Source organism: Macrobrachium nipponense, chromosome 42 (genome assembly GCF_015104395.2).
Source record: "Macrobrachium nipponense isolate FS-2020 chromosome 42, ASM1510439v2, whole genome shotgun sequence".
Lineage (NCBI taxonomy): Eukaryota > Metazoa > Arthropoda > Malacostraca > Decapoda > Palaemonidae > Macrobrachium > Macrobrachium nipponense.
This window is the reverse complement of record NC_061103.1, coordinates 895,735-919,620: the sequence shown is the minus strand read 5'-3', so window position 1 is coordinate 919,620 and position 23,886 is coordinate 895,735. Positions and strand designations below refer to the sequence as shown.

The following is a 23,886-nucleotide window of genomic DNA, read 5'->3' as shown; positions in this document are numbered from 1 at the left end:
ATAGAATTATTCTTTACAATATTAATAAATTATTCTAAAATAAGCTAATAATTATAAGAAATCTAGTTTTGTAATATAACGGTCGTTAAGCTAAAAGTAAAATAAAGACTACAAAGCGACTTTTGCAGGACTTACCGTTAAGAGGTTTGGGTGTTAACTGATGGAGAACAGAATAGTCAAAGGCGATGTTAGAGGAATAAAAAAAGGGGGGGGGGAGAGAGAGAGAGAGAGAGAATGTGAGTTAAAAATAGGCAGCTAGGCAATATGTAATGGTGTGGAGGTAGTTTGGTTATTTAAGGAAGGAGACAGTTTCTTGATGTAAAGAGATTCTAAAAGAAGGAGCGAAAAACAGTCAGTCGGTAGTTTGTCAGAGTATTTCGAAATCGTTATACATAATGACTGTTTTACATGAATTTGAATGGCCGAAAATTCTTTAGATTTCAAAATGCAGCCTGTGCGATAACTGACACCTCTATGGGAATCGAAGCGGACTTTCAGTAAGCGTCCGGTGGATCCGACATAATTTCCAAAATTATATTTAGTACAAGTATACTTAAAGACAACGAAAGAAAGTATCAATTCCGAAAGGGTGTCTTTGAATTTGAAAAGTGAGCCTATTGTTCATGGGTTAATGTACACAAATTTGAAATGAACATAGGAGTACAAAGCGCTTAGCGCTGTTTTCAGTTCACGTTTAAAGGCTGTATTTTTTACATATGGGAATGAAAAATACATTAATTTCTTCGGAACTTGGGGACACAATAAACTGTGCAGATAATTATTGTTTAAACGCCTTTTTTATTACAATTCTGTCAAAGAGGTTATTCTTAAAAATACTTTAAGAAAGGGTATTTCATTGTGAAAACTATTCTCATCTGAACACAGGGAACAGGATCCGAATGAAAGAGCAGTTACTAAAAATGTTAAGGCCCAAACCAGCGTGAGTCTTTCTCCTAAAATTAACTGAGAGAAATCTCCCATTACAACGTGAAATATTTATGTCTAAGAAGGTCAGTGATTATTGGATTCCATTTCCATCGTAAACCTAATATTTTGATGAAAAGTGTTGACAAACCCTCAAAACTTATTAGCATGAGATTTTTCTTTAAACAATAAAAACATGTCATCTACGAATCTTAAAATCTGAAGAATTTTGGACATAAAGAACCATTCAAATTCATGTAAAACTGTCATTATGTATAATAACTTCAAAATACTTTGTCAAACTACCGACTGACTGTCTTTCGCTCCTTTTAGAATCTCTTTGCATCAAGAAACTGTCTCTTTCCTTAAACAACCAAACTACCTCCACACCATTACATATTGCCTAACTGCCTATTACTCACTCTCTCTCTCTCCCTTTTTTTTTATTCCTCTAACATTGCCTTTGACCATTCTGTTCTCCATCAGTTAACATCCAAACCTCTTAACGGTAAGTCCTGCAAAACCCTTTCCTTGTTTATTTTTTCAATATTTTTTTTTCTATTTTGCTTTTTTGATGTGTTATTTCAATAAGTAATGTAGTGTTTTGATTTCCTTTTAGCTTAAAGTCGCTTTGTAGTCTTTATTTCATTTTTAGCTTAACGACTGTCATAGTACAAAACTAGATTTCTTATAATTATCAGCTTATTTTAAAGTATTTTATAATATTGTAAAAAATTATGCTATTCGTGGCCCTGAAGATGGGAAAGGATTCCCGAAACGTTGGTGTAAATAAAAAGAAGAAATAATTTCCAGTTTTTTCTCTGTATATATATATATATATATATATATATAATTATATATATATATATATATATATATATATATATATATATATATATCAACTTATATGCCGTACAATTGCTCATGAACATAAAATGGACAGATAAATTTCCTGCATATGTTTGTTTCGTTTCCCACATCGCTCTAGCCGGAAAACACGATTGAAGGAGCACGTATATAGCTACCTACATACTGAGTGAAAACCATACATTTGCTCTGCTTTTATTTGAGAACTGTTTTGTGGGGTTCTCAGAAATTGTTTCTTAATACATTTATTCAGAATACCTGGCGCCATTGTTCTTTGGTTAGTCTTTTACAAAACATTCTGGTTTGGTGGTTCAAACAATTCACTTCTGACATTTTTATTTCTACTTCCCTAATTCCCTAAGACTGCTTCGAATTGCACTTCATTCTCCCTATTTCCATTAAAAATGACAGTTAGAAATAAGTGCCCACTGTAAAAGTAAACCTACCAACGAGTTGACGGAAGAGAGACAGGCCAGAGGATGATAGTGGTAAGAGAGAGAGAGAGAGAGAGAGAGCTAAGCAGTTAATAAGCAATCTCCAGTGTTAATGGAACGAGAGTCACCGCTCTATTTCACGCATTGTTTTTGGTCTTCCTCAGACGACGTGAGTGACAACGAAACCGCCGTCGTCGTGACGCTGAGGAGAACCGAGGAAGTTCCAGCGGTGACGCAATCCTTGATGCTGAGTAACGGAACCGAAGAGGAGGAGGAGGCGGGAGATCCGAGCTATATCGCAGATGTTTTAGAAGAGGCCGGGGAGAGCGGGGCGTCGCATGTGGAAGGAGGAGGAGGCGGCGATGCCGGTGCCGTTGGAGGTTCGAGTGAGGAGACAACCGCCGCATTCCAAGCGTCGGACACGAGAGACGCCCCTGACGCTGAAAACGTGACTGACGCACTTCTTGGAATGGGGGACGCGGGGACAGAGCCCCCGGACGTTAATGTCACAGAAGCGAAATATACCGAAGCCACGGAAGGAGGAGGACAGGAGGTCACTACAGAGAAAAATGAAATGACCACAGAAGTTGTCATTAGCAAACCCGAGCCCGAGCCTCCATCTCCGGCTACAAAAGCGCCTCCACCTCTAACAACCAGTGAGTTCTCAGGCAACGTTTGGCGATGCTTTTCTGGACTTGAAAGTTTATAGGGAAAATGTGTGAGTGTGTGTGTGTGTGCGTGCGTGTGTCAAGCCACAAATACTTCTTAACATCTAGTTCTTTACTCGAGAATAACTTATACATATACTTATAATTTACATACACACACATATATGTTGGCATTTATTATTTATGTAGCTTTTAAATACTTTACTTGCATATGCTCACCCCATAGGACTAACTTCCACAGAAGGGGAGCAGCATATATGACTAGGGGACCTTTCTGGCAAGGACTCCAATCTCTGCCTTTTGGGATTGATACAAAAGGGAGGGCCAGGCCTATCCCTTCGGATATCTTTTGAGCTCCTAGTTACTTTCTCTTCTTCTTCTTCTGAACACATTCCTATCGAATTCAGGTTCTATACTTGACATTAAGAGTGGCAAAACTGTCATAATCAAGTTAAATCTCTCATGACATCCGAATGGACAGGTCCGTCTCTTCAGCGGCGACTTGAGGCTTTGATTCCTGTCCTGACCAGGAAAACTGCGCTGCACTTTTCATTTCTAATTCTCTTTGTGAGTACGTTGTTCTCTATGGCCGGTGAATTTGATATTATGGGGCATTTGTGGCTTGATTTTATTATATACATACATACATACATATATATGTACATTTACATACACACACATATTCATACATACGTAGTTGATAAAAAGTGACCAGTAGAATCTGTACACAAGCACACACACAACTCTATCTATCTATCTATCTATCTATCTATCTATCTATCTATATATATATGTGTGTGTGTGTATGTGTGTGTGTGTCAAAAGTAGCATAAAGGCAGTCACATGTGCTTGAGAATATCACAAAATCCGCTTAAGAAGGTGAGTGAAAGCCGGGACTTTGAGCAAGTACTTTATTCTATATTTTCAAGTTCACACTGAAGACAAGATAAGTTGACAGAACTTTATGTTAAAAATCAGAAGGGGCCGGGGTTACGGTTTGTTAATCTGGGCTGCGTGTTCTTGAAGCAAAAGGGAGACAAGGAAAGATGATCAAGGGACAATCCAGGATGGAGATTTACATTCCTTGTTGACTACAAGAATCCTTTCGCAGTGATCGTTGACCCTTCAGCAGATTATCGAGGAATTATCCCAGTCAATAGCATGACCTGTCTTAAGCCAATGATCCACAATGCCATTATTTGTTACGCCTCTTAATATGGTATACTGTATACAATATTGTTTGAATTGGGTGGGCTATTCTTAATTAATTTACCTCTTGAAATATTACTCTATTTAAATACTAAGTTAATATCAATAGTTTTTAAAATGAGTACAGCAGGAATGAAATTAGGATGAAATGGTACACAAACAATATTCTTAAGTTCTTTGTTAACACTGGGTGGATGGTAATATGTCTTTTTTGCTTTATTTTTCCAACGTTTCAAAAAATATGGAGGGTAACATAAGGAATCTCTTATTTTATCAATCATTTTAAACTCATCTTCTAAAAATACTGGACTACCAATTCTAAGAGCTCTGAGATACAAACTGGAAAATGTTGACATCTTTATTCGTTAAGATGGTTAGAGTAGAAATGAATATATGACAAGTTATTTATTGGTTTCCTATATACTTTAAAACTAAAATTGGTGTTATTTCTAATAACTAAGACATCCAAAAATGGTATACAATTATTTTCTTCATATTCTATTGAGAATTTTATGGATGGTACGAGATTACTAATTGTCTGCAGGAAATCAGGAATATTTACATTTTCTCTTTTGATACAAAAACAATCGTCTCCATATCTAACCCAAAATTCCTCAGAGAATAAATTTCTTGGAATAAATCTAGATTAAAAAAATTCCATGTAAATATTAGATAAGAGTGGCGAAAGAGGGTTACCCATGGCCATGCCAAATATTTGTTTAAAAAAATTACCATTGAAAGTGAATTTACAATTGTTTGTACAAAGGGATATCAAGTAATAATGAAATTAGTAGGTAATCTAGATTATACAAGTCCACATGTTGTGATAAATATTGAAGTAAGTCATCAATAGAAACTTTCGTGAATAAAGACGTCACATCAAAACTGGTTCATTTGTCAGTACTGGATAATTCAATATGGGAGAGTCTATCACAGAATTGAACAGAATTTTGTAAATGGAAATTTGAAATAGTACGCAGGATAGGTGATAGTAATTTAACTAGATATTTAGAACATTTATAGCTAACAGAACCTTTTGAACTGGCAATGGGACGAATATGAAAATCTCCTTTATGGGTCTTGATTAATCCGTAATTGTAAGGTTAAGATGGGCCAATGATCGTCACTTTCTCTTCTATTGAACTGAATTCCCTTAGTATATATATTTTATTTTAGATTTAAAACTTTTTTTTTATAGATTGAAAACATTTTTTCCACATATCTAATTTTATCCATGACTACAAAACAATTGGATTTGTCAGCTTTAGTATTATGCAAACTTTTATCTTTCTATGTTTCTTGAATTGCATCTATAAACCTTTTCGGGGAATTCACTATCGTATTAGGTATTTGAAGTAAGCCGAAGAAAAGACCCTTAACTAAATTCATTGAAGGTGATACAGTTGTGTTTTTGTTTTGCAGTTTGGATAATATCTCAATGAGGCTTTTTAGTTTGTGATCCAGATGATGAACTGGTTTGTTTAGCTTCAGTCTAAGGCTATTATAAATTTTGTTCAGTGGCACCGTTTTCCAATCTGGGGGAATCCTATTCATGAAATGAAATTAAATGTTTCTGTTCTCCATTTCTTGAAAATATGAAATTCCAGCCTTCTTTTCTTTTCTATGTGTGTTCTATTGATAAAATGAGAGATTCATTATGTTACGCTCCATATGTTTTGGAACTTTGTAAAAATAAAGCAAAAAAGACATATTACAATCCAACCGGTGTTAACAAAGAACTTAAGGATATTCTCTGTGTACCATTTCACCCTAATTTCATACCTGCTGCACCCATTTTAAAAACTATTGATATTAACTTAGTATTTAGATATAATATTTAGATGAATAAACGAATTAAGAATAGCCCGGCCAGTTCAAACAATATTCTATACAGTATTCCTTGTATTCAGCGTGTACTTGAAAATAAAGAATAAACAACAAAAGTACTTGTTCAAAGTTCCGGTTTTCACTCACCCTCTTACGAGGACTTTGCGATGGTGATATATATATATATTATAATATACCTATATATATATATATATATATATATATATATATATTATATATATGCATGTGTGTGCATGTTGGCCATGTTCTTCATTATTCACCTTTATAGAAGGAACTTTAAAACATGACTATACTCTGTTTTTTTTTTTCATCTGTCCATCCACCTGTGGTGGTCGCGCATGGTAACACTTTAGGTAAATTAAAGGATATCTGGGTGTACATTTGCAACTGGAAAGTGTTTTAATAATATACTGTATGCGAATTACACCATTAATATTCGAAATAGGATAATGTTATTATTGTTGAATGTAAGGTGAATGTAACTATCTAAAGCCTGGGACGCAGTGTTACCATATGCAAACACCACAGGCGGGTGGTCAGATGGAAAAAAACCAGAGTATAGTCACTGATTTATTATGTCAATAAAATGACGTTGTTTTCACTGTGCGCAGGTGTTCCGAAGTGTGGTGCCAATGCTGAGTCTATGGAGGGAGCGTGCAAGTGCGTGGCCGGTTGGGTACCTGATGCGTCAAATGGTTCTGCTTTGAGCTGCCTGTGGCCCGATCTCTGCGCAGGAAAGGGAGGGAACTTTTGCCCCGATGGTGCCCAGTGCCATCATGTGACCTACAGCGTAGTCTCCTGTCAATGTGAAGAAAAGGGGAAATATTACGATCCTCTGAACGAGAAGTGTGTAGGTACGTGTAGCTTTTGTTTTTATTCGTTTGACTGAAGTGCGCACATATAGTTCCCGTTAAGTTTGTCTGAACACCGGTATGATTTATCTTTCATTGAGACACCCAAGATGTGTGACAAAATGACTACTCCCGAGATAAACTCCTTTAGGGTATACAGTTTCCCGGAGTTGAACAAATCAAGGTGAACAAGGCGTGGTCCGACTTCCAGTTTACTCTAGGCACGTGCTAAATTCTATGGTTCAATAGCACGTTGTTTCTCCAACAAAGATTAAAATAAATACGGCAAATTTTATTAGAAATAATTGTTCTGTGGCGTCATGGTTGCTTTCACTACAATAGGATACCGAAGTTGAAGTCGCACTGCTTCGATAACCATCAACTGGTTCCAAAGACGCCTTGACCTTCTTAAGACAAAAACGTACCGAGTTGTTCATCACTGAAATCACCAATATTAAGCCAACGGCAGATTTTTCCGGTCTAGACTCAGCAAAAGGAAAAGAAGAGGCGAGAGAAGTTGGTAAGAAGTGGCGACAGCGTCACATAGTCATTGCCATTTTAGAAATGGTACTAAAGTGAATGGCCTCGTCCTTTCTCAGATAAATGTCCATGAGATATTTCGCCGCTGAGAAAGGACAGGAAAAAAGGCAGCAAAAGTTTGTTGATCATCTCCAGATGAGAGAAGGTGAGTTTGGAGAACCCAATACTAGGCCTAGTCAAAGAGAGGCAGCTCCATCAGAGAACGCATCCCAGTGAGAGAGAGAGAAAAAAAAAAAGAAATACAAAGATCCATTCTTAATAAACAATGGAGAGAAACAAGAAATAGAGTCAAAGAGATGGAAGGTCAGTTGTCAAAAATTACTGAAATTAAAAAAAAAAAAGTATAAAAATAGAATAAAAGTATTAAAATGAGTGATGATGGTTCAAAGGAGCTTTAAAAGCTCAGTGAAGTAGCGTTGTAGCGTTGTCCTGCGATTTGAACTTCTAACGGCTGGGTTGGGTTCAACGAGATTTTAAAAAGCGATACAGACATTTTACGAAAGTTTATAACTGTAATAAGGAAATCTCAAAACACATGCTGTTATCAAATATGATTCCCATTGACTGTAATACATTCACATCAGCCGTTCATCCGATGTCTAGGTCAGTCTCTTACGACGCTCCTTATTGGCCGTTGATAAGCCAATCACAGCGCTGGAAACTCTCAGTGACTCGAGGGAGTTCACATAGGCAGGATGTATGTTCCACCTCTCCTGAGTGGTTGTAAAAGGTGCAGGTTAGAAGTTAACGCCAATCTTTGATTTAAACAAAGTGAAGCCGAAACCTCAATTATGGTGGTTTTAACACTTCTCTATTGGATTTCCCCATCTCTCTCTTTATCTTCTTGTCCTAATAATGTGTACTATAGCTCCACCCTTTCAGTCATTTACATTATATCATCCACACTTCACTTCCCACGTATATGCATAGATACATACATACATATGTATATATGGTATATTTACATATACGTATATATTACTATATATATATATATATATATATATATAATATATACTGTATATATATGTATATATATTATATAGTCTCAAAAAAAAATGTTGGTAGCAATGACCTTATAGCAGCAAGGACTAAGGTGGATATTCTAACTCTCTCTCTCTCTCTCTCTCTCTCTCTCTCTCTCTCTCTCTCTCTCTCACACACACACAAACACACACACAATAACCTAAGGTAACTAAAATCAGACTCGTGAACTACAAAAATACATTTATTCAAGCGAACAAAAGGATTAACTAAACAAATCAAATTGTGAAAAAGGTTTAACTGAATATAAGTCAGAAGTCAAAATCCAAATAACCCTGGGGATCGAACTAAACCCGTCCACCTCTTTCTCTACAATAACTAACATTAGCTTAGTCATAAAACGGGTAACTAGAGAAGTCATTCTACCCCCCCCCCCCCCCCCCCCCCCCCCCCCCCCCCCCCCCCCCCCCCTCTCCCCCCCCCCCCCCCCCCCCCCCCCCCACCACCATAGCCATTGAAGTATCTGTTAAGTTCCCATTTCCAGATAAGTTCCCTCCACCAGAATCATCTGAGGAGAGACAAAGGTAAAAAGAAATCCAACTTAAATCAATTTGCAAATAAATCAAAATGACATCAATCAAAACGTCATATGAAAAAAGGCGTCTCTTAAATAAAGGTTTAAAAAACAAAAAGACAAGCCTCGCTTGGGCTTCAAAGTAAGTACACTTACCCATTCAACCGAGATCACGTGCACTTAACTGAAATTCAACTTAAAGACAAATACAGTACAATAACCCAAAACATTTCTGGAACTCCGTTGCAAGACTGATGGGAAGCAAAACTAATACATCGCCATACATAAAGCATAGGAATGAGAAAATATATGATGACCAAGAGAAAGAAGTACTGCACAAGACCTACTGGCAGGAAATATTCCAGATAACGCAGGAGGATAACCAAAACTTCGACAACCAACATGAGACAATAGTCAATGAATTCACTGAACAACATAGACACAGAACGAATCCGCATCATGCAGCCGACATAAACAGACTCAATGAAGACTGCCCTCTAACAAGGAAAATAGAATTATGGGAAATCAAAATAATAATTAAAAATTTTAAACACAAGGCACCAGGAAGAAGTGGAATTAACAAGGCCATAATTCAAAATTTACCAGATATTGCACTTGAAAAATTGAGAGAAATATACAATTGGGCTCTCTCAATGGGATATTTTCCAATTATATTCAAGAATGCAATCATGATTTTGATACCCAAACCAGGAAAATATACGTGCCAGGTAAAGAATTTTAGACCAATATCACTACTAGAAATACCTGGCAAAATATTTGAAAAAATAATAAACAACAGACTAGTGTCGTTCCTAGAAGGTAATCAGCTACACAATAAAAGTCAATATGGATTTAGAAAAGGAAGAGGAACCCAGATTGCAATAGCAACAATATATGAGAGCATTGCACTGTCACAAAGAAGTAGATACCTATGCAACATAGTATGTAGAGATATAACAAAGGCATTTGACAAAGTATGGATACAAGGACTTCAGTACAAAAAATTATATCTCAACCTTCCAGGCTTTTTTGAGAAAATGCTATGCAACTTCATCAAAGATCGAACAGCAGCAGTCAAGTCACTAAATTACATAGGGAATCCATTCCCGTTACTAAGTGGAGTCCCACAAGGATCTGTACTCAGTCCAACATTATTCATATTATATACATCAGATATGACTCCACCACCAGAGTACTGTACTGATGTCTGCTTTGCAGATGATATAACTCAAATAGTCATACACCCAAAAAAACGTACAAGGAGAAGGGACCCAAATTTGAAAAGACAAGTAGCACAAAAAACAATGAACCAAATTGAAAGAATAAATCAATTTGAAAAGAAGTGGAAGATAAAGACAAATAAATCCAAATTCCAACTAGTATCGGTATCTGCATACAAACCTGCACAAATATTGGTAGACCAACAACCAATGAATTTTACTAAAAGCACAAGAATACTAGGAATGCTATTGGGACAAAGGGGAATATCAAGACATGTGAGAGAAAGGCTAAGGATAGCAAGAACACAAAATACAAAGCTGAAAAGGTTTAGGAATATGAACACATCTATCAAAATCCATTTCTACAAAAGCCTAATCAGACCAATAATGGAATATCCACCAATACCCACGTGCTTAGCATCGACTTCCAATATAAGTGCATTACAAAAATTCCAAAATAAGATTCTAAGGTCTGCAGTGAGAAACAATCAAGAAGATGACGATCTGAATATAGAACAAATACATAAAAAATACAAAGTAGAACCAATTAATCAGAGATTATACAGACAGGCAACCAATATATGGAGTAAACTAGTTCAATACAATAGTGAATTAGTAGAAGAATCAGAAGCAGAGAGAAACCTTGACCCAAACAACACAGACCACAGATGGTGGAGAAGAGTATCTTCATATATTCATCGCGATGAACCTCGACCATTATACTATTAATTAAGAAATGTCTTGTGAAAAAGTAATTTGTAGAATTTAATATGTAGATATGATGCAAAATCATTATGATAATTAAAATTAAGTTTAGAGTTAGAAAATTGGAACTTTATTAAATATGATTATATTATGTAATAAAATTCAAAATATGTAATCTGTACAATTCACCATGTCATATAATGTATAATCATTATTGTATTATGTTAATATTAACTAGAAAATTGTACCCTTACCCAAATATAATCGTGGATAAACCACACTTTACCTTACTCTTACTAATACTTAACTTTCTAAACTATTCCCTGCCAAGGTTAGCTAGCTAACTACCCTCACTCTTCTTTCACCCATCTTACCTATCAGCTAAAAAAAAAAAAAAAAAAAAAACTTAAAGATGGCCATCTCGGTGCTTCGCCAACTTCGTCTAGTTCTCCATCTTAGTTATCTTACTTTCCCATTATGTAGGGGAACAGCTCACACGTACGCAAGCACGAATTCACTCACAAGACACTCCCCTTGATATGACGTAACTACCATGGAACAGATTCGTCACAAGTTCATTACACTGGAATAGAACGTGACGTCATAACAGCTCATTATCACGCCCTTAAATTCTATTCAAAAACAGATTCTTGCTTCCACCTTTGCACAGGCATAGGGCATGATCTGTTCTGCTTAGGCAGTGACTTCCACCTTTTCAACATTTTCAGAGCTAACGCTGAATCTGCTCTTTTAAGACCTCTGTTTCCACGGAGAGTTAAAATGATGACATCTACGTTTCAAAGAATGTCGTACTCATCATATATGTATATATATCAAGGATCAAGTGCTTAAGAACATGTGGCAGCCACACCATTGTAGCAACACATTTACTACTTGCATCTCCTCTTGTCCTCAAGAAACTCAACTTCAAGAGCGGAAGGAGGACGTATTGGATGTGTTCCGAAGGGCTTGAATTTGAGTTTCTTATAGATTACTTTCTAAAGAAATCATCCCCCCAAAAATTGGTGTTTAACACTACTATTAGGGAATTGTTAACGAAGCATCTGTCGACACCCGCTCTTAATTCTGATGTACCCAAGCTGACCATTTACTCAAGTCGGACAGTTTGCGCTCTAAAGTTAAAAATATCATTGAAAAGGAATTTGGTGTCTTGAAACTTTACCTCATTCCCATGAATCCCTCAAAAATTGGAAGGATTTATAATTACAAGGACAAGTTGCAGGATTTTTTGAAGTCCATTATCATATAATATAAATTTGAATGCCCAAGATGTCTTGGTATTTATATTGGTTTTATTATGGCCATTTGGGACTGAGTTACAGAACTGGGTCCAGAATCTCTAATCCCGAGTTCTCCAATATCAGAACACATGAGACGATTTGTAAAGTCACCATTGAAAAGAAACATTTCTATCATTGGCACAACAAAGCAAACTACCCACCTAACTACCCTTGAGTCATTGTTTATTAAGCACCTATCACCAAATTTAAACAGCAACACTTCTCTCTCTCTCTCTCTCTCTCTCTCTCTCTGGCGTGAGGTTTTATGTTTTAGCCAGACCTTACCGTTTTTAGTCATTCAGCTCTTTCTTCCTTCTTGAATAGGTAGCTTCCTTCCCATTCCTGTTTTCTAATGCTCCGATTTTATTGAAATTATTATCAATTTATATTTTATAAGTTTATTTTAATTGCGAATTTTTAATTGCAGACTGATGATGTGTTGATGACAACATGAAACGTTTCGTATTATATTAATGAAATACGTGTAACTGACTGTCGTAAGACTGGACCCCTCTTCACTGATATACATATATATGTATATCTTCACTGATACAGACACACACACACACACATATATATATATATATATAGTATATATATATGTATATATACATACATATATATATTATATATATATATATAGTATGTATGTATGTATAACTGAATCACGAAAGTTTGGAACTTGATGAATATATAAACAAAGGTATAGAAGCCACGTAGGGAAGTGAAACAATGGAGTAATTGCAAGATCTTTCGACTCAAAAGTCCTTTACTTAGCAGACTGACGTACATGAGAAACTGAGAGTACAATGAAGGGTCTTATAAGTGACAGATAGGGTTTATAAAGGAATTAAGTACCTAAAATCCAACACACCTGGAGAATTAGTAACCTTCCCAAACAAAACATGGGAACAATTGAAGAGGTTAACAAGAAGAGTAAGTCCAATCGCTCAAACACAGGGACAAGACAATTAAAGGATTATACAGGGAGGCAACTGACCACATTCAAACCTTTGGTAAACAAAAACTTTTTTTTTCGCAAGATTAACTTATTCACAAAACATATATTAAACATACATTCGCAAAGATAATATCTATAAGGTAACTAATCTATATTTAAGTCTGTGATTGTATCTTTGAGGTCATTGTTAAACATGTTACAAATACAAGGGTTTAAATGAAACAGGCCATGACTGATAATAAAATTACAATGGGAAGTAAGTTGTATTATGGCAGATTCTAAAAGATTTCGTGATAAGACATCTTTTGATCTTGCAGTTACTGAACTGCCAATCCAGTTTATTCGGTGGTTGTTTTCACTTAAATAAATGAATATTGCAGTGGATGTTTGCCCAGTTTTGAGAGAATATTTATGCTGTTCGATTCTTACTTCTAAACCCTTGCTAGATTGACCGACATAAAAAGAGGGGCAGTCCATACATGGAATTTTATATACTATTGTGTTGTTGCTTTCTCTGAGCCATTTTTTATTAAAATTCTTTTTAGTGTGTTAGTATAGGATAAAATGAGGTTGACCTTAAAAGATTTTAACAATGATCTTATGGTTTCAAAACCATTAAAATAAGGCAAGCTGAGAATGTTCTTAGAAGTTCCTTTCTCGTGTTACTTACACTATAAAACTTTTTGTGGGCTTTACTGTCGTAAATATCTAATATATGTGAAGGATAGCACGAATCTGTCCCTATTTTTCTCATGTATTAAATTTCTTTTGTGGGCTTTATTATCGTAACTATCTAATATATGTGAAGGATAACATGAATCTGCCCCTGTTTTCCTCATGTATTCAATTTCTTGATCCAAATATTGGGGACTGACGATGTACAATGCTTGTAAAAACATAGAAGAAAAAATTGATATTTTGATATTAAGATGGTGGCCTGTTCATTTTTATGAACATAAGTTAAGATAGGTTTTTTATATTGTACCCATGTTTCGTTTGGGAAAGTTACTAATTCTCCAGGTGTGTTGGATTCTAAGTACTTATTTCCTTCATAATCCCTATCTATCACTTATATACGACCCTTCCTTGTCCACTCAGTTTCTCATGTACGTCAGTCTGCTAAGTATAGGACTTCTGAGTAAAAATACCTCTCAGTTACTCTATTGTTTCACATTCCTTCGTGGCTTCTACCTTTATATATATATATATATATATATATATATATATATATATATAATATAATATATATATATATATATATGTACGTATATGGGCATATATGTATTTATTTCAATTCCGCCAGAAGCAAGTCAGCATGACACGCTCCGTTTTCTAAAGACTTCCTCACCCATCTCTCGTTCTCTCTGCTATCCCTCCTCGAGTGCATTAAAATAGCCAAGTAGAATACAGAATCTACTGCACCGATAAGCATCCTGACGGCAACTGAGGTCTGGACAGGAAACATTGTTTGCAAACAGTTAGCAAACAATGTTTACTAGCGTGGACAGGCCTTACGCTGGATGTCTTGAACGCGCGCTTAATTACAGATTCCGTCTTTCTAGAAAAACACTTCGTCTTTGTCTCACAATTTCAAGTAGAAATCGTAATTCTGAATTCACTATCTTTTCTAAATGCATCGTGAAATTTTTACCGGTTTCAATCACTTGTCAAACTGTGATTGCAGTCAACCTACTAATATATCCATATCCAAAGACACTCTTACTCACTAAGACTATAATCGGTGGTGCAAATTTTCCTACTGCTGCGGAAGAATTGCTTAGTGTGTCAGTGCAGGATCCGCAGTTCACTCAGTTTTTCTAAACTGAATTACTGACCGAGGCATGACATACTTTAAGGATGATGACGAATGTCTTTCACCTCTGCTTTTCAAACGTTCTAGGGCGATGGAATGAAGAAGTGGCAGAAAAGCAGTAAATCAGCCACAAAGTTCACCAACGACTTGACTGTGCAGTAATATATATATATATGTGTGTGTGTGTATACATATGTGTAAGGAGAAAGGTCTTTTTCCTCCGCATGAAGCAAGTCTTCTTAAAAATGCCTTAAAGGCGAAATAACTCACGTTCCGTTTTTTCACTTTCCTCGTGGACAAATGCTTTGTATTTTTATAACATATTAATGTTCATAAGGCTAGAAAGAGAGAATTATGTGAACTAATATAATATTTTATTAATTTTATAGTTAATAAATTAATTTACATGGTGTATAAATATATTATTATTATTATATATAATATATTTATATATATATAATTACATGTATATATTACATTATATTATTATTAATATATTATATTATATATAGTTATTAAATTTTAATTAATAATACATACATGCTTGTTTATTATTATTTTTCTAAAAATTCTCTCAGTCACTGCCCGTCCTTTGCGAGGATAAGGTATAGAATAGCCTTACTGTTTTAGTGTTAATTTATTTATTTTTAATTTTTTTACACCCATATCGTAATTTTTGTATACTTTTTTCTGTAATTTTTAATAATTTTAATGTAACTGTACTGTAGTTTAGCGCTCAGTATGTTTTTCTGTTTTAAGAGATTCATAAATTTTTAAATGTTCTACATTCTGATGTTGATGTTCATTGAATTTTTAAATATTGCGTAATTTTTATGAATTATGCAGTGCGTAGTTTTAATGTTCGTGTGTTTATCTTTAATTATAGCCTTGAGAATGCGACTATGAGTCGACTGTGAAACGTCGGCTAAATAAATGTACCTGAGTACGATGCCTTTCCCTATGGTTCCCCTGATGAGATGTACATAGAGCGGCAGCTCCGTCTTCTAAGGATATATATATATATATATATATATATATATATATATATATATATATATATATATATATATATATATATATATATATATATATATATTATATATATATATATATATATATATATATATATATATATATATATATATATATATATATATATATATATATATATATATATATATATATATATATATATATATATATATATATATATATATATATATATATTGCTACTGTGAAAATGCATATTTCCCCTCTTTGACTGTATAAAGTATTGTGTATAAGATTGTGCAACATTTTTCAGATTCCTAGATAGCTTAGAGATAGGATGTTTTAAATGTGTGTTCAGATTTCTGCATTACATAATGTAAAAGAATATATAACGTAGAATGTAGAAAGAGAGAGAATATCTGTCCGTTCAAAGCTAGAGTTGTTTTTCATAATCTGTCAACACGTTTGATAAGCGAGCTCGAGTCTTCATTGTGTTTTGGGATACTGTCATCATGTGTGATAAGGGACTTCTGCTTCGGTCGATCGAGTCGAGTTCGTGTCTTTTTTTAACAGACTGGTCTCATACGCATATGTCTTTGCTGAGTGCCACGTGCAGATTACACATTTTGTACGTAAAGTTGCATAAGATTTCGAAGCTTCTGGAAGCATTATTGCCCAAAACGTTTTGTGTCATCTGCAGTCCAGCTTCCGTAAGGGAGAAGTTTTTCATTCGGGCTTAAAGACTCAAACCGTTCACATCTCTCGCTCTCTCTCTCTCTCCATTGCATAGAACTTTTGATTTTAAAGTAACGTAACGATTTCGTACTTATTGAATGGTCACGCGTAACTTGTAAATTTCAGATTTGGTGTTTCTTAGAGTTTATTTAGTTATTTGGTATTTTTTGTGGAATCTGAACAAACATTATTGTTGTAACGACACCTGGTTTTGTGAAAGTGTGAAACAAGCTGCAGCAAGAAAGAAAGAAGTTGGTATACCAAAAAGGTAGTGTGTTATATTTTTATTAGTTGCAACTAATAACTGATAGGAACAGTGGTTAGGTAGAGAAACTATTTACCTTTTTACACATTGCAAATTTTTGTGTTTGTTTATTTTTTTTTTTTTGCATTTGTTCATTTTCTTATTGAAGTGTGTTTGTTTTTATTTTGTATTCTGTGTGATTAGTACTTTTTGCCATTTTGGTATTGTCCTCATTTTTCTGTATTTTCATTTGCATTCACAATTTAATTGACTTAGTTATTTTCATTAATTAATCATTGCACATTTAACTAAATTTAACACTTGCGAATTAATTTGCATTTACTTAGAATTCTTGTCAAGTTTTATTGTTGTTTAGCACTTGTGAATTAATTTCCAAATTTCAATTATTGCCTAACACTTTTGAATTTCAATTGAATTAATTTTCTTGAATTTTTTGATAAATTAATTTTGATTTAATTTTACTTAAATTGATTCAAGAATTAATTAAACTTTACTTCGTTTTCAAGTAACAGTAATTTTCCCTGATATTGTGAATTTTACTTATAAACTTTGAGTTTAATAATAAATTTTTGTATTTAAAATTTTTATAAGTGTTTTCATTTCTAACCAGTATATTTGCATTTGATTATAATTATATTAGGTAGAAACATAGAGTGGTAATTGATCTGTTTTCCTTCAATTTATAGAAGTGACTTAGAACCAGGGAAGTACTTAGACTTCTGAAATCAGGGAAATACTTAGGCTTTTAAAGTTGTTGATGGAGTGATGCCCTTTGATTAATTTAATGACTTACAAGATTACCTCACACCTGTTTTGATCAACTTAAGTCTGATTTTCTGCAATACTGGTAAGTTGTTAAGGGATCACTGTTGCCTTTAGAGTATTCAGTCGTTTAGTACCTGTGATGAGGGTTCAGGTGTCTGGCTTTTGTGAGGTATCAGTTAATGAATGGTAAGTGTAGTAACCAGATACTTGGCACTTCGTCACAATATATGTATATATATATATATATATATATATATATATATATATATATATATATATATATATATATATATATACATATAAACACGCAAACTCCTTCCCAGATGCCTGTGCCTATTACGGGAACGTTATCTGTGGCTTGGAGTCCAACAAAACGTGCCAGATGTCTAACTCAACAGATGTGGACTACACCTGTTCCTGTTCGAAGGGGTTTTACCTGAAGAATGACACTTGCGTTGGTACGTGACGTATGAACCTTATTCGTCTCTCATTCATTAAATCTTTGTATTTTTTCTTCTCTGCCTGTAGCACTTTCTCATGCCAACAAATGATTTTGGTTCTTGCCTGCACAATTATGATTAGCCTATTTTCAGCACTGTGGACTGTCGACAGCTTATGACCAAGTCTCCAATACACCAGAGAATGGTACTATTTATTATTACTCTGGCCACTTTCAACTTCCTTTCTTTTAGCAAAGAAGGATCTAAATCAGTGATTCCCAGCTACAAGGCAAATGTAGTACTCTGCAGGTCCAACTGAAACTCAACATGGCAGGGGACACATTTATAATGCTCAACTCATTGAGCAAACAACAACTCCCTCGGGTGAATAGTGCGGTCACCTGAGGAGTTCAACAAAAACCATTTTTGAAATTTCCCAAACTGGGACGAAGTGACGTCACAACCCTTTTGAACGTCTTGGCTCCTCACTTCTCTCGTGCACAAAGATCAAAGATGACCATGAGCTAGCAAAGATGAAGTGGTTAAAGTCATCAGTATCTTTCTTTCTTCATCTTCCCGCCACTGGCCAGTGGCATAAGGCTGATATAGTTCCTCTCCATCTGTCTCTATCCCGAACCATTTCCCTTGCTTCCTCTAGGTTATGGATTTCATCATCAGTAACGGATAATAATAAACTTGGTGAAGACTTGCGCAAGAAACAAGTGCTCACCCCACCTATGAGTTACTCAACGTCCTTTCAAAATGTTCGTTACCTTTATCACCGGTTGTCTTTGTGCAGCTAATGTCTCTGTTTTAGTGGCAATGAAATCAAAGGCGGAAAACAGTGGAAAGCAGGTGATGACAGAGGGGCAGCGTTGTCGTCAACAGCTCCTCCAGCAGATAATCTGCTCAATTCGGTGAATCGGCTGAGCCTACTCTCAGGATGTTTCTAGTAGTTTTGTTTGATCTTTTCTGTGACTAGTCGTAAGCTGTCTTCATGTCTGCTATACATTTCTTTCTCTTTTTTATATATATAAAATTAAGGTGACCGATGGTAGAGAAAGATCAGAGAATCAGTGACTTAGAGCACCACTTTGCTTTCGTAAAAAAAAAAAAATAAATAAATAAATAAATAAAATAAAGTCAGTTCTTCGTATTGCCGGAAGCAGTTAATTGACAATCTTAGACACATTTATTTGCCCACTGTAAATACGTATCTGAGATGAAGAATTTTGTTCTTAACAGATGCTGATGAATGTAGTACTTCTGAAAATCCATGTGGTGACAACGAAGACTGCCTGAACTCGATAGGCAGCTTCTCGTGTGTCTGCAAACAAGGCTACCTCAGAACAAGCACTGGTTCCTGCAGCAGTAAGTATTCAGAAAGGAATTTTTGTCATTTCTTTTTTATATTTCTTTTTCTACGTAGATTTCTCTTGTATAAGAATATAAGAAAAAAAAAACTCGGAAGCTCTGAAGAAAATTACTGGTATTGATGGAAACTACTGCGCAAAGTTCACGTCACTCCAAGACTTAAGAAAGAAAATGGGATCTTTCCCGGATAGTGACACCCGAGGGTTTTTCGGGGGGTCGGTTTCTAGTACTAATATTTCTTGAGGTCACTATCTTTAAGATATTGACAGGCTTTTGTTTATGTTTTTACGGTCATCCCCGGCGGGTTTGTACTAAACACGAAGCAAAGGGGGATACATACCGGGTTAGAACTGTACCCTTGGAAGTCATCACTAGGAAAGCTCCGGAAAATGAAAAGTGACGTTCAGGTGTTTGTTGCGTATTTCTGATTTTGTTGATGCTCAGGGAATATGTCAGATACTGTCCACTCAGAGAACGACATGATTTTAACCCGAGTGAATCAATTGCAGATATAAACGAGTGCAGGAATCCTCGTCTCAATGACTGCGATCATCTGTGCGAGGATCAGACGCCTGGCTTCACCTGCAGGTGTCACGAAGGCTTCGTCATCAGCGGAGACTCTAAGAAATGTCAGCTGGGTGAGTCATATATAGAAACGTTCTTTTGAATCAACTCCCACCCCTGCCGTTCTCTCTCTCTCTCTCTCTCTCTCTCTCTCTCTCTCTCTCTCTCTCTCTCTCTCTCTCTCTCTCTGTTTACTTTCTTTTTCCAATAACTATTTGAAAATTTGGCAATAACGGATTCGCGCAATGTAAAGAAATAGTACAGCTTTCTTTTTCCAATTACTATTTGAAAATTTGGCAATAACGGATTCGCGCAATGCAAAGAAATAGTACAGCTTTCACAAACAACAGTCGTTAGATTTTAAAACAATTTGTGTGAAAGGTGCCTTTTGCATTTACATTCACGAACTATCTTTCCATTTCTGCTGAATAACGAGAACTATCCTCTGCATATCACAATGCACTTAGATGTCTGTTTATTCACATTAACTATGAATAATAGATCAATTCAATCTCCCAGTGTCGTTCGTGTTACCTCAAAGCCCACAATGCCGACGTTTCATTTTAGAAAATCGGTCGGGAATCTGAGAGTGGGTCGTTCGAGTCCTCAAGTTGAGACTCTCTCTCTCTCTCTCTCTCTCTCTCTCGTCTCATCTCTCTCTCTCTCTATATATATATATATATATATATATATATATATATATATATATATATATATATATATATTCCGTTTTCCCTGGTACCAGTATTTTTTGAAAGTGAAGTAGAAGTCAGAGTCCGCTCTGGGCTTGTTCCATACGAATAGGGTTCATCTGTCTTGGTCACAATAATTCATTTTCCTTACACCATTCTTTTCCATATCATCTTCCTGAAATTCTCATATAAATTGAGGTTGTAATATTTGAACTGTTGTCACGACTTGAAACCACAACTCAAACAATCACATAAACAAATGCGAAGCTTTCTTATCGTTGGCGCATTCAGGAGTCTGAGGCTCGTTAGCCTACTTTTTGGAAGTCTTCCTTTACAACTTGCTTTTAAGGCTAAGAATCCTTTTAATGCTAAAAATTAGTATGTACATCACAAAACTATACTCCGTTTTTTTTCCATCTGTCCTTCCGCCTGTGGTGTATGCGCATGGTAACACTGCGTCCCGGGCTTTAAATAATATCCTATTTCGAATATTAACGGTGTAATTCGCATACATGAAAAATTAAAATTTTAAAATTACTTTTTCAGTTGCAAATGTACACCAAGATGCTCTTTTATTTACCTAAAAACTTACACATGCCGTAACTATTTAAAGCCTGGGACGCAGTGTTACCATGCGCGACCACCACAGGCGGATGGACAGATGGAAAAAAAAAAGAGTATAGAAGGTTAGATAGATCTGTCTATCCTTCTCTTCTGTCATTCAGATTGCTCAAGCACATTGCTCCCTCACTTGTGAACATTTCCATAAGTGAGACGTGAGTCAGGGATAGTCAGTCATTTATAAAAAGTCAAGTTGTTACTTCAGCCACGATTTCTATCGCATTACCGGCTCTCTCTCTCTCTCTCTCTCTCTCTCTCTCTCTCTATAATATATATATATATATATATATATATATATATATATATATATATATATATGTGTGTGGTGTGTGTGTGTGTGTGTGTGTGTATTTATCAAAAGAGTCTTCTTGTTTCTATGTTTGGAACGAAGGTAGGAAAGAGAAGTGTCGAGTTTTCATTGCATTCGTAATGATAACGATGTCAGAGTAGGGAGTCATAAGAATTACATGGAAAAGGAAATGAACTAAATTCAAAACAATTTGAGCAGAAGGCAATTATGTTGAATAATGCATAGTTAAGAAGTTGAAAATTGGAATTCCAAGGAGCGATGAGCAAGTCAAAGGGGAAGGAGGAGGAGAGCCGATGTAAGTCCTATGATGTGTTGAATTTGTCTGTAGAGGAGTGAGAGATGTTGAGATAGGTGAAGTGGAAGGAAGCAGAGAAAAGTGTTGGATCAGCGGCTGTTATTATTCACCAGCATTTGCAGTAATTAACTAGTCTTTTTCTTTTAAACAAGTGTTCAATCCCTGACCAGTGCCACGCTCGATCCTGCCTCCTGCCTCCCACCAAGGTTGCTTTATACTTTTAGGATAGACTTCATGATGCGCGTGTTTCTGTTCTCATTGAAGTAACTCAGTCTTGCCTGTGCCACTTGCTTCAGCCTTTATCAATGTGTCTCGCAGAAGACCCTTCCACATCGTGTGACTGCAGCGACCCCGCAAGAAGCATTTGCTACCGACCGCCAGGAGGCGAGCCCCAATGTCACCCGAAGCCCGGGTTCAAATTCCTCAACGGATCGTATGAGGGTAAGTCTTTTCGCAAAATTGTTACTGATGAGTTCTCTCAAATAGCCATCTGAGCAAGGGAGGGATTTTCGATCAACTGGGAAATGAGAAATGAAGGCTTAGTGCCGTCACCAGGGAAGAGAAGCTTAAGGCAACCTGTCATGCTGTACGTAGTACTTTGAACAGAGCTCCGCCATTCGTCCTCTTATGTTTGTCTTCATCTTGAGCTATCCCAATTTCTAGGTAATGGTGATGTCTCAGAAATTTGCATTAACATAATAATGATAATAATAGTGTTTTATAAAGCTCAAAAATAATAACACCGTTTACTGGCCCACTGGCGTTTGGTAAAAGAAATAAGTCTAATGTGACAAAAACAGTTGAGCGAAAATGACTGTGCAGGAGGAGTCTGGCCTTTGCTCGGAACTGTGTTGTCAGAGACTGCCAGACGCCGTGGCCCGTCCGGTGGGCGAAGGGAAGAGGGGTGGCAGCCTTATCTCCGAATTCAGTGTTTAGAGAAACGAAGCAATTTGTGATTTCCTCAAAAGGAAAAGCTTATCTATTATGCAGTGAGTTAAAAGAAGACCCTGTGATGGTAAAGGCCTTTTGGCTTTACAATCGTGTGATAAACACGCTAAGTAAAAGTTTAATTTGTACCACTCTTTCATAACATAACAAAGCAGGATTTTCTCTTGGCCGGTCGTCAGCCTTAGATGTGGCGTGACACTATACTCTGTTTTTTTTTTTTTTTTTATCTGTCCATCCGCCTGTGGTGTTTGCGCATGGTAACACTGGTTCCCGGCCTTTAAATAATATCCTATTTCGAAAATTAACGGGGTAATTTGCATACAGTAAATTATTAAAACACTTTTCAGTTGCAAATGTACACCAAGATGCTCTTTTATTTACCTAAAACTTACACATAGCGTAACTAATTAAAGCCCTGGACGCAGTGTTACCATGCGAAAACACCACAGGTGAATGGACAGACGGAAAATAACAGAGTATAGTTGACATGAGTGGTATCTTCTATTGAAAGGCTTCTCGCTACCAGCTGGCGCTAAAAAGAAAGAAAAAAATCCTTTGATTTATACCACAATCTTTGATGCCCTGCTGATGAGCCTTCTGTGAAAGGGCATGAAGTGGCCAATGAGGAAGTTTAACCACACTCGAAGTTCATTCACAATTCAGTAGTGAAAGTATGAATGTGGCAATAACTGTTTTGTGTGTTTTCTCTCTCTCTCTCTCTCTCTCTGTCTCTGGTGCCTCTCCTTTGAGGAGAAACGGTTTTATATATATATATATATATATATATATATATATATATATAAAGCCATTTCTCCTTATTAAAGGAGAGGCACCAGAAAGAGAGAGAGAGAAAACACACAAAACAGATATTGCCACATTCATTCTTTCACTACAATATATATATATATATATATATATATATATATATATATATATATATGTGTGTGTGTGTGTGTGTGTATGTATGTATGTATGTATGTATGTATAA

The 23,886-nt window shown here is 35.7% G+C and overlaps 1 protein-coding gene across 1 annotated transcript in view; it reads left to right on the top strand.

The window, feature by feature from the left end:
- LOC135213230 (neurogenic locus notch homolog protein 3-like) overlaps positions 1–23,886 on the top strand; it is a 99,092-nt gene that overhangs the window by 42,015 nt on the left and 33,191 nt on the right. Inside the window, exons 3-8 of the mRNA XM_064247209.1 lie at positions 2,390–2,881; positions 6,562–6,804; positions 17,978–18,112; positions 19,340–19,465; positions 19,978–20,106; positions 22,269–22,391. Of these exons, the coding sequence (XP_064103279.1) occupies positions 2,390–2,881; positions 6,562–6,804; positions 17,978–18,112; positions 19,340–19,465; positions 19,978–20,106; positions 22,269–22,391 (1,248 nt within the window). The remainder of the gene's footprint in view (positions 1–2,389; positions 2,882–6,561; positions 6,805–17,977; positions 18,113–19,339; positions 19,466–19,977; positions 20,107–22,268; positions 22,392–23,886) is intronic.